Source organism: Papio anubis, chromosome 9 (genome assembly GCF_008728515.1).
Source record: "Papio anubis isolate 15944 chromosome 9, Panubis1.0, whole genome shotgun sequence".
Classification (NCBI taxonomy): Eukaryota; Metazoa; Chordata; class Mammalia; order Primates; family Cercopithecidae; genus Papio; species Papio anubis.
This window is the reverse complement of record NC_044984.1, coordinates 17641249-17652991: the sequence shown is the minus strand read 5'-3', so window position 1 is coordinate 17652991 and position 11743 is coordinate 17641249. Positions and strand designations below refer to the sequence as shown.

The following is an 11743-nucleotide window of genomic DNA, read 5'->3' as shown; positions in this document are numbered from 1 at the left end:
TATGTACATTCTGAACATACATACATACATATATATATATATATATATTCAATGTAAGATTTCACTTGAGTAGAAAGATATGTTGCTATGAGACAATTGAATGTTATTACTCTCTAGAGACATAGCAATTCTTTCTTTCCTACCTCATGAGGTTTCTAGTAGGGAACAAATAAAATATAAATATATAAAGCCTAAAGGAACTTTGCAACATTGTTGAATGTGAGTGAAGACTGGGACCTTGCTTTTCTTCTACTGGTGTGCCATTTAATCATTTGTCTAGGTGATAATTCACACATTTTAAAAAACATTGTGCCAAGTCTTTGTGGGGCTGGGACAACACAACAGATGATGACTTAACATATTAGTTAGCTAGGACTGCTGTCACAAAGCATCGTGCACCAAGTGGCTTAAACAACAATATTTTTCCCCCACAGCATTGGAGGCTGTAAGTCTAAGATCAATGGTTGGCTCCTTTTGAGAGCTGTGAGGGAGAATCTCTGCCATGTCTCTTTCCCAGTTCGCGGTGGTTTTCTGGTAGTCTTTAGCATTCCTTGACTTGTAGATGCATCACTCTAATCTCCACCTTCATGTTTATATGACATTTTCCTTCTGTGCAGATCTGTGACCACATTTCTCCCTTTCATAAGTATATCAGTCATATACTTATATGTGACTGGTGAATTAGGGGACCACCTTACTCCATATGACCTCATCTTAACTAATTACATCTTTAGTAACCTTTTTTCTTTTTCCCAAATAAGTTCACATTCTGAGGTACCTGGGGTTAGGACTTCAACATATCACTTTTGGGGACTACATGATTTAGTCCATAATACTCACATATCATCTGCCTAAATTTAAAAGTTACACATAAAACTAACAAACTAACAAAGAAAATATGTTTTATTCTCCTCCAATAATAAATATACTTTTTTAAAACACCTGGAGGGATGAGCTTTTTGGGATCCCTTAGAGATTTTTTTGAGATACCTTAGAGATCCCTGCTGAGTTATGATGGAATGAAAAGAGTTGGTCCTTATCCTCTACCTCCTTCATGTCCTGCTATTTATTCCTGCCCCTGGCTCTGTCCTGCTCTGTGGTCACCTCAAACACATGTCTGTGAACAATCAACTGGCACATTCCAGTGACATTCATATACCCTGCAAGGAGCCTTGCCTTGGTTATCCTTGGAGCCCAGGCATTGCTCCCATTGGTGGTGAGTCTGACTTCAGATGGTTGGATCTAGAGAAAAGGCCTTCAAAGGCTGTTCAGGAGGGAAGTTCCAGGGTCCTTAGGTACCTAGACTGTGGTCTAGAATGAGGGCTTTGGGTGTTGCTGATTCACAACTAGAGAAGGCAAGGTTCTTTATGGTGAGGACATCACGGAAAGAACTTCTCTTGCCTGGATCTAAGTCTATACTGTCAGTGAACTAAACTTCTTGATAGTCTTATGGCTAATTGCCTAGTGAAGGGAGACAAAGCATAAGTGATAAGCAAAATACGTAAGTAAATTATATAAAATGTTCAAAGGTGATAAGTGCATAAGATACAAGTGGTGCAGAGCAGGAAAGATCTGGTGTGTTTCCAGGGACAGGACAGCTTGCAACATCTCACATAGGGTGTTCAAGGTAGACCCAGCAGAGATGGAGACATCTGAGCAGGATTTGAGAGAGGTAAGGGAACTAGGGAAATGGATACAGGGCACAAAGGCACATTTTTGGAAGAAGGAGTTGGCCGATCAAAGATCCCAGGGATGAAGTGTGCCTGGAGTGTCCAGGAGACAGAAAGGAGGCCAGTGTTGATTGAATGTTATAAGCATAGGAGGATATAATAAGAGTTAAAATCAGAGAGATGAGGATGGGAGGTCAGATCACACAGGGCCTTTTAGGTTTCTTTTAAAGGCTTGGGCTTTTACTCTGAGATTAGAAGCCCCTGCAGAGTTTTGAACCGAAGAATGATCTAACCATTCCCATTGCTGTGTTGAGAATAGACTATAAGGGGCAGAGTAAGCATAGAAAGGAGGAAGCTGTTTAGAAGGCAATTATATAATCCAGGCCAAGGATGAGAGCAGTAAGTTGGACCAGAGTATTTTCTGGTGGAGAGTGATAAGTGGTTGGTGATTGGATTTGGGAAATATTCTGAAGGTGGAGCCAACAGAACTTCCTGATGGACTGGAATATACATATATATATATATACACACACACACACACACACACACACAAGCATACATATATTTATATTCCAGTTATGTAAATATCATGTATTTCATGTATTTCAAATGAGCCCATATCAGCTCTCATATCAGGCACTCACATTTTTCAGTTAATAAATGTATAGACTTTTATGTGTTTATATGGTTATGTAAATGAACATACAAAATAGTCTAATTTTTTTCATACACAGGAAAACATTTAATTAGCAAGGGTTTACATTTTTTCAGTAATTTGAAGGGCAAGGATTAAAACAAATTCCTAAGTAATTCTCTTTAAAAATGTGTGTGTATACACACACACACACACACACATAGAGAGAGAGAAATTTGGGTTAGCTTCAAGTTTTTTGCTCTTAACAACTGAACGATGGGTTTGACATCAACTAGGAGGGGAAAGGATGTGGATAAAACAGGTCTAGTGGAAAAGAACTCTAATATTTTCCCTGATCCCTGTGTACTTTTGGAGATACTGAGTTTGGGATATTTATTAGCAATTCAAGGGGGATATTAAGTTGGTAATTTGTTACTCATCTCTGGAATCTGGGAGGTATTCTGGGTTGGAGTTATAAAACTGGGAATCCTCATCAGTGTTCAGATGATATTTAAAGCCTTGAGAGTAGACGAGATCATTAAAGGAGTTAAGCTTGATGGGAAAGGGGAGCAAGTGGTGAGCCCTGGGAAACTCCAGCACTGGAAGTGGCGGAGAGGAGCATGCTCCCACACAGAAGACTAAGAAGGAGAGACAAAAAGGAAATGAAGCTAAACTAAACTGTAACTAAAAGGAAGCACAAGAGGATGTAGGGTATTGGAAGTCAAATGAAGAAAATATATCCAGGAAGATAGACTTACTCATTGTATCCAATACTGTTGACAAGTAAATTAGAATTGTTCTGAAAAATAACCTTTGGATTTAGCTAACTGGAGGTCAGTAGTGATCTTGACTAAAGTAGTTTCATTGAAATGGTGGGAGCAAATACCTGCTTGTAATGGCTCTAAGAGAAAACTGGAGGCAAGAAACCAGAGGCAGTAAAGACAACCATTTTGAAGAGTTTTGCTGCAAAGAGGAGCAGGGCAATGGGTCACCATTTGGCAGGGAAGTAGGGTAACGAGAAAGTTTTAATTTTATGATGGAAGACATAACATCATGGTTGCATGCTGTCCAGAATTATCCAGTAGACAGTACAGAAATGATGCTTTGAGTAGAAGAGGATTTCAGTAGCAATGTTTTGGAGTAGGTCAGAGGAGATGGGGTCAAATGTACAAGTTGGGAGACTGGTTTGGGATAGGAGCATGGGTAACTCTTCTCTGGTGATAAGCATAAAAGCGGAACATGGAATTTGCTTACCTGGGTAGATGCAGTCGTGAAAGTCTGTGGCAGTTTCTTTTGACTGATTCTAATTTTTAAGTGATGTAGGAAACAATGCCATCAGCTGAGAGTGAGGATTAGGGGATGAGATGCTGAGGTTTCAGCAGAGAGAAGGGTCCAGCAGAAAGGGAGAGTAATGGACTAAGAACATACAGAAGTAAGGGCTCATTTGACTTGCGTGATCATGCATTTCAAATGAGCCCATATTAGCTCATATCACACACTCAAATAATTTTCAATGAATACATTTACATGCTCATATGATATATAGGAGATGATGGGAAAAAGCTTAGTTTTTTTTTCATTCATACACAGGAAAACATTGAATAAGCAGGGATTTAAATTTTTTCAGTAATTTGAATGGCAAGATTAAAAATTTTTTTTGATTGTTTTAAAGAATGTGGCGGCCGGGCGCGGTGGCTCAAGCCTGTAACCCCAGCACTTTGGGAGGCCGAGACGGGCGGATCATGAGGTCAGGAGATCGAGACCATCCTGGCTAACACGGTGAAACCCCGTCTCTACTAAAAAATACAAAAAAAAACCCCCAAAAACAAAAAAACTAGCCGGGCGAGGTGGTGGGCGCCTGTAGTCCCAGCTACTCGGGAGGCTGAGGCAGGAGAATGGTGTAAATCCGGGAGGCGGAGCTTGCAGTGAGCTGAGATCCGGCCACTGCACTCCAGCCTGGGTGACAGAGAGAGACTCTGTCTCAAAAAAAACCCAAACAAACAAGCAAACAAACAAAAAAAGAATGTGGCATAGTGCATTAAATTTTACCCACTGTGCAGGTGGAAATCTGTGGGATAGTTTGCCATGGTAATGGTGACTATAAAAGTAGGTTCAGAAGTAAGGAAACATAATGTGCATAGATAAGAAATTTGATCAGAAGGGAGAGTTTCAGAGTTTCAGATCTTGGAGTCCAGGCATAACCAAGTTTAAATCATGCCTCTGGGTGGGAGAAATCCGGTGATAATGAATTGATTGGTGGTGAAGAGGGTGAAAAACTACAAAGAAGTTTTTGCCAACAATTGAATTTAAGGATTTCGGGATTTATGTTTTGGTTTTCTGATAGAAAATAATACAGCATTCTGCTGAAATATACCAATTCCCTCAATAAGTAAGATTATGAGTAGGTCTATAGGTATATATAATTTAAAATTTAAAAATAGATTACAGGTATACCTAGATCTTGAATTAATTGATGAGGTTTATTTATATGATTGTATTTCTTATAAAATACATTAGAAATACTGCTTTTAACTGTAGGCACACAATTAAAACAAATGTAAACCTATGTTTAATTTAAAATATATTAAAATCATTTAATAAAGGTCTTTTATTATTTTACACATCAAATTTCATGCAATCAGTACTCCACTGAAGGAGAAAAGATTATGGAAAAAGCAATGAAAGCACAGGTAGAAAATAAACAACACAAAGAACTAATTCTGATTTTTTTGGTGTCCTTAATACCCTGTGCTATCTTTGACAACAAAGATGCCTTACTTAAGAGATTCAGAGGCCCAGAAGTGGAAAAAAATACAAGTAGTTACTGAATAATGCATATGTTCATAGCAATGGTCAGATTATACTGTTTCCTAATGGGTACCATTTTTCTTCATCGAGTGGGACACTACAGAGTTGGATGTTAATTGCTCCCACAAATACAGTTTTACTCTTCACAATAAGCATTAAGACATGTCCTTGGAGCTCTGTGACTTCATCATATACTACCTAAAAAGGGAGAAAATAATGAAAATATAATTCAGAAATGCTTAAATACATCTCTTTTTTGAGTATTGCTTTTAATAAAAAAAAAAAATTAGCTGCTAATATCTTGTACCCTGGCATAGATAGGTTAATGTCAGACTCTTTTATTTCTAACTTTTATTCTGAAAAGCTAAAGGTTCTGCTAACATAACAGAGTTTAATGACAGGCTATTTTTGTAAGAATCCTAGAATTTACTGATTCTACTAAGAATTGCCCACTCTATATTTAGAAAGATGGCAAATTACTCTCTAGGAAGAAATTTAAATATTCTTTACCTTCTATATCCTGTAAATGTATAGCTATTATATATTCATAAAAATAAAAAAAGAACATCATTCTTCTGTGTTGAAGGTTACTGAGGAAAAACAGACCAATTTTTTTTTTCAATTTTAGATTCAGGGGAATAGACGTGCAGGTTTGTACCAGGGGTATATTGCGTTGATGCTGTGGTTTGGGCTTCTAATGATCACGTTACCCAAGTAGTGAACATAGCCCCCAATAGGTAGTTTTTCCACCCTTGGTCTCCTTATTCCTTCTTCCCTCTTTTGGAATCCCCAGTCTTTATGCTTCCCATCTTTGTGACCATAAAACAGACCAATTTCTATGATTTCCCTTTGCTACTTAAATGCAGCACAATGATATTTTCTTGTACATGTGCAGAAGTAATACTATGGTTATTTATTCAAAATTGCTAATTTTTAAATTATGAAAATACATGTTCATTAAATAAAATCTGTATGAAACAAACAAACAAAAAATACCAAAAAGGAAGAAAATAATTGGAATTTTCACCATTGGGAGATAATTACAGTTAACATTTTGATGTTCTTTTTGTTTTCTATATATAATCACTGATTCAGAATCTGACTTGTAATTATGCTTTATATACAGTTTCATGTCTTGTTCTTTTTTTGTGACTTTTTTTTTTTCAAAAGGGATCTGTTCAGCTGTCCTTTCATAACGTGCAGGAAGTAAGTTACAGGTCCACCGGCAACCCGCAGTGGTAAAGCAACGTAAAGGTATATTACTGCAAAGAAATTAGTTATTTATCATGAAAGGAGGAGAGAGCTGAGTGGAAATCTGGCATGGTTACCAGGGAAATGTCTTAGAACACATTTAGAAAAGGAATTTCATATACTGCTACAAACTTGCTTGCTTTTTACAGGCAAGTCACAAGATAGAAACTTTCTCAATATATGCCAACAAGAAGCAGAGGAGACGACTTCAGAGGGCAGCCCTGTGAGTTCACTGGGCGGCCTCCCCTGTGGGCACGGATTCAGTTTCCAGTACTTTGCACAGCATAGGCCTACCTTTCATTACATTATCAGTGAAATTCAGTTCCAGATCAATCTGCTAGTGGCTCTGAATAATGATTCACTTAATAAGTAAATAAGTTCAATCAAAGGGCATGAGATACAATCTGATATGCGAATGCGGTCTACCCTGATCCATGTGTGTGCTCTTGGCTACCTCTACTCTCATTCCATACAGGAGATTATGGTTTAGTTTTCTAATGTTGCTCATTCACATTATTCCATTTCACCTATTGAGTTTTCCTGGGATAATAAAGGATTTTAAGAGTTACCTTAAAAAAATCTCAGAACCCTACCACTGTAATTCATGTTTTTAACAACTGGACACCCAATGCTGCCTGGAAATCTTTCCAGGACTTCCGAGTAAACTCCTTTTCCTTTTCTCTAAGTGGCTATTTTGAACTGTCTGAACTATTCTCCATTTTTCTTCCTGCATCATGTTCAGCTGATGAACTCCTCTCTTATTTTACAGAGAAAACAGAGAAAGGAACCCTCAAAGTGTGACTGTATATGATGCAGAAAAATGGGGACGTCTGGCTAAGGACTCTGTGAATTGTATGAATAAGTCATAAATTGTAAGTTTTTAAAAAACATCAATAATTTATGTTTTCATGAATCTGTTGTCAACTGTGTGCTTTCTCATTTGCATAATGATGATAATAATCCTTACCTTTTAGCATTATAGGGAGGAAGAAATGAGATAATGAATATAAGGCTTGCTACAAAGTCTGGAACATATTAGACACCAATAAATTATAATTGAAAAAGATCCATCAAATACACAAAAAGGAACAGTTGTTTCTTAATATTTTGCATCAATTGACTGGAGAAAACCCTTCCAGACAGAATTGAGTCTCCCAGGTATTTAGCAAGCGAAAAGCTTCAAGAAGTGACTTTAGGAATTAATTGCTTTCCTGGTTAAAATACAAACATTTGAACTTCCAAAGTTTTTTATTACTTAATATATTTTTTTCCCTCGGTTTTATTAAGAAACGTTACTTTCTTAAAAGTGACTGAAGTTTTATAAACATACAATCATTTCACATTATAGATGATAAATATTTATTCTAATTGCTTTGGCGCATCCATAATGTTGTTAAATAGTAAGTACTCTTTTTAACTGAGCAAAGAATAATTAGTGGCTAATGTTAGTGAAGTACAGAGATGATTATATTCTTTGAGACCTTTCGTCAAAGGATTTAATATACATTCTGCATATTCAGAACCAAAAAAAAAAAAAAATGGTTCTGGTACATACTCAGAACCAAAAATAAAGAGCTCTTTTAATTTCTCTTTCTAATAATTTTTACCTATAGGCATGAGCTAAGTCTTTACTACCTTCTGACAAATAACTAAATGTGTGGGTTTGGAATTATTATGTCTAATAGAAAACACTTAAGGTAATTCATATCTATTAACATATACGGAACATTCCAAGAATGTACTGAACATTAGTTGGCACAAGGGTCTAGTAAATAATTCTAACGTGTATTTTCATGACTGAAATGAGAGAACAACAAGATAGGAACTGAAGTGTCTCTAGTGCTTGTGGGAAGTGGTAGAGGAGGCAGGATAATGAAAGAAAGAGTTCAAAAGTGAGAACAGGAGTACTCCGTGGGTGGAGACAGGTAGGAATAACACAGCATAGTGTAGTGCGGTAACCATGAGCTTTGGAATCAGGCAGTTCTGGGCTTGATATATAGTTGTGTGACTTCTGGGTCACATTGTCTTCACTTACAAATACAATTTTCATCACGTTGAAGTTGCAATAAGATGATAACACAGATAACAATAACTATAGCTTACTGAGTGTGCCATATAGTTGGCATTGTGCTAAGTAATCACTTTATATTCTGCAGGATATTTTAAGGCATGTAAGATGCATAGAATGTTCCTGTTCTGTTCTAATTTTCCCTTTATACCTTACAACAGAATAATATATAAGAAAAGATTATAATATACAAAATATATTGATTATAAGCATGTAATTTTGTCATAGGGTAGAAATTCTGTATTTCTAATGAATTGTGAGAAAAATGATTTTTTTTTTCTTTTTTTTTTTTTTTTTTTTCGGAGCCGCGTCTCGCTCTGTCGCCCAAATTGGAGTTCAGTGGCCGGATCTCAGCTCACTGCAAGCTCCGCCTCCCGGGTTTACGCCATTCTCCTGCCTCAGCCTCCCGAGTAGCTGGGACTATAGGTGCCCGCTACCTCGCCCGGCTAGTTTTTTGTATTTTTTAGTAGAGAGGGGTTTCACCGGGTTAGCCAGGATGGTCTCGATTTCCTGACCTTGTGATCCGCCCGTCTCCGCCTCCCAAAGTGCTGGGATTACAGGCTTGAGCCACCGCGCCCGGCAAAAATGATGGTTTTTAACAAGATGGCAAAAGTAATGGCGTGGAAAGAGGCTTTGGAGCCCGGAATCTCAGCTCTGCTTCTTCAAGCTGTATGGCAGTTCCCTGAGCACTCACACCCCCAGCCCCAGCCCCATCTTGAGACCAGCCGTGCCTATCACTGGGATTTGTAAATGAGAGGGGTTTTCAGGGAGACTGCTGATGAAGCCTAATGGGGCTCACTCTGCAAAGGGTCAAATAGACAAGCTTGGCCCTGCATCAAAGCCTCAGTATGTGAAGGGTGGAGACTCTGTCACTTGTCTGTGTCCCCGACCCAGCCTTTCTCATCTCTGGATATTAAAGAGAAAGGAGGATAGGAATAAAAATAAAAAGAACTATTTTCACAAAAGGCTTTGTAAGACATTGGTATGCAATGTAATATCTTCTTTGTACTCCTCTAAGAGATTTATATAAAGAGGAGAGTGAGGTCATCCTCTCCCACTTCACAGAACAGTACACGGCTTTTACAGTTTGAGAAATCCCAGCTGTGGTGAGTGGTTGATGCAGCAGTACTCGGCGAGGCGACGGAAGCGGAGGAAAAGTTTAAAACAAGGTAGATGCCCTGTGATAACTCACTGGGCTTTCTAGTCAGCACTGGGTTTATTGGTAAAGACATCTACTAAGGTGTTCTTGAGGTTGCACACAAGAGACTGCGGAATTTGACACAAAGATGGGGTCCTACATCACTACTGAGGGCAAGAGAAAGTAAAATCAGAGTTAAAATCTAGTGTGCTTCTTTGCATTTCTTATAAATATTCTTGTTGTGTTGATACAGACACAGACTGAAGAAAATTAAATCAGCCATTGTGGCCTTTTTTTCCTTTTGGCTCTTGGAATTCAACCAGCTTCGTTGCTAGAATTGTTTATATGATGTAGAAACCTCTTACTGTCCTAATGCCTACACTACTAAAATCGTCACTTATGCACACACTACTTCAAATTTCTGCTTGATTGGACTATGTTCTGATTAGAATTGGCTATGCATGGGCCGTGGTTTTTGAAGCAATTTAAAATGTGTCCAGAGTATAAAGTGTCTATTCATGCGACAAGTATAGATCAATTGAGAAAGATTTGTAGTGATTTTTAATCAGTGGGGTATGGATGTGTGAGGACCTAGATTATTGCAAGCCCTCAGAAAAGTTATATGCACACCAAGAATTATAAAGTAATCTTCCAAGAATATATATTTACTACTGTTTTCTTATAATACGTAAAGCTTGAAATAAAACACAAGTTTATTTAAATTATTCTGAATTGTTAGTGGTTTCTTGTTATTACATGTTTTCTTATACTGAAAATGCTCACGCCTCACACAGGTTCTGAGAAGTTTCTTGATAGTGAGGCATGGAGACTTGTACTCAAAAAGTATGAAAAGAAACAGTGATATATTGTTGGGAGGTGTACACTTCTCACTGTTGACATCATGACAAATAATAGTGTGAAAATATTTTTCCTTACTAGTTTAGAGAATCTCTTTCTATAGATGCAGTATATACATGTATTTGCATTTTACACATACACACACACACAAAAAGTGTCACATATAAAACTACCCCGAATATTTATTACACATCTTTTTAGAGGTAACTAAGTGTTAAAAATATTAAAAGGATAAGACATTTACCCCGCCCTGGAGAAGTTTATGATATACTAGAAGAAAAACTGTGTAGGACTGAAGAAAGGATTATAAATGTGGTGTGAGTCCACGAGGTGACAGTGTTCACAGAGTTCACATCTGAGGTCAGTCTCAAAGCAGGCAGAGAAGGGCAGAGAGAGGTGAATAGTGGCATGAGTTCTATCACAAAATCCTAACGTCCTGTCAGGGAATGACAAGCTGTATGGTGTGATCGAAAATATGGCTAAGTATGGGGCAACGAAAAGAGTATAAGAACACAAATATTCCCCACTGATTTTTGACAAAGGTACAAAAGAAATTCAGTGGAGGAAAAATTGCCTTTTCAACAAATAGTGCTGGAATAATTGGTATCCACAGTGGGCAAATAAAGAGCCTTGACTTAAACATCACATTTTATTAAAAATTTAACTCAAAATGGATAATGTACTTAAATGTAAAATGTAAAGCTATACAATTTTTGGAAAAAAATGTAAGAGAAAATCTTTGAGACTCAGTGCTAGGCAAAGAGTTTCTTAGTTTTGACACCAAAGGTACCATCTATAAAAGAAAGAATGAATGCAGGAAAATCTGATCTAAAAGTGCCTATGAGACATTCAGATGGAGCTCTCCAGTAATCAGGTAGAAGTACAAGAGAGGCTGGGCGTGGTAGCTCACGCCTGTAATCCCAGCATTTTGGGAGGCTGAGGCTGGCGGATCACCTGAGGTCAGGAGTTTGAGACCAGCCTGACCAACATGGCAAAACCCCGTCTCTGCTAAAAATACAAAAATTAGCCGGATGTGGTGGTGGGAGCTTGTAATCCCAGCTACTTGGGTGGCTGAAACAGGAGAATTGCTTGAACCTGGGAAGTGGAGGTTGTGGTGAGCTGAGATTGCGCCACTACACTCCAGCCTGCTTGACACAGAGTGAGGGGCTCCATCTCAAAAAAAAAAAAAAGCTTGAGACAGAAACCAGGGTTTTAGGAGTCAATTCAGATGCAACCTACCTATAGGTGATAGATAAGACTTTGTGGATCCATAAGATAATTGTGGGAGTATGTACAGGAAGAGGAGATGAGGGTGG

General features: G+C 37.9%; 1 protein-coding gene across 5 annotated transcripts in view; it reads right to left on the bottom strand.

Annotated features, from left to right (window-relative positions):
* Positions 1 to 4765: 4765 nt before the first annotated feature.
* Positions 4766 to 11743, bottom strand: part of PIK3C2G (phosphatidylinositol-4-phosphate 3-kinase catalytic subunit type 2 gamma) — a 422739-nt gene continuing 415761 nt past the window's right edge. For all 5 annotated transcript variants that reach the window (XM_021922093.2, XM_021922095.2, XM_017945702.3 and 2 more), the window contains one exon: positions 4766 to 5310. In XM_021922093.2, coding sequence (XP_021777785.2) covers positions 5158 to 5310 — 153 coding nt within the window. In that variant the 3' untranslated portion in view covers positions 4766 to 5157. The remainder of the gene's footprint in view (positions 5311 to 11743) is intronic.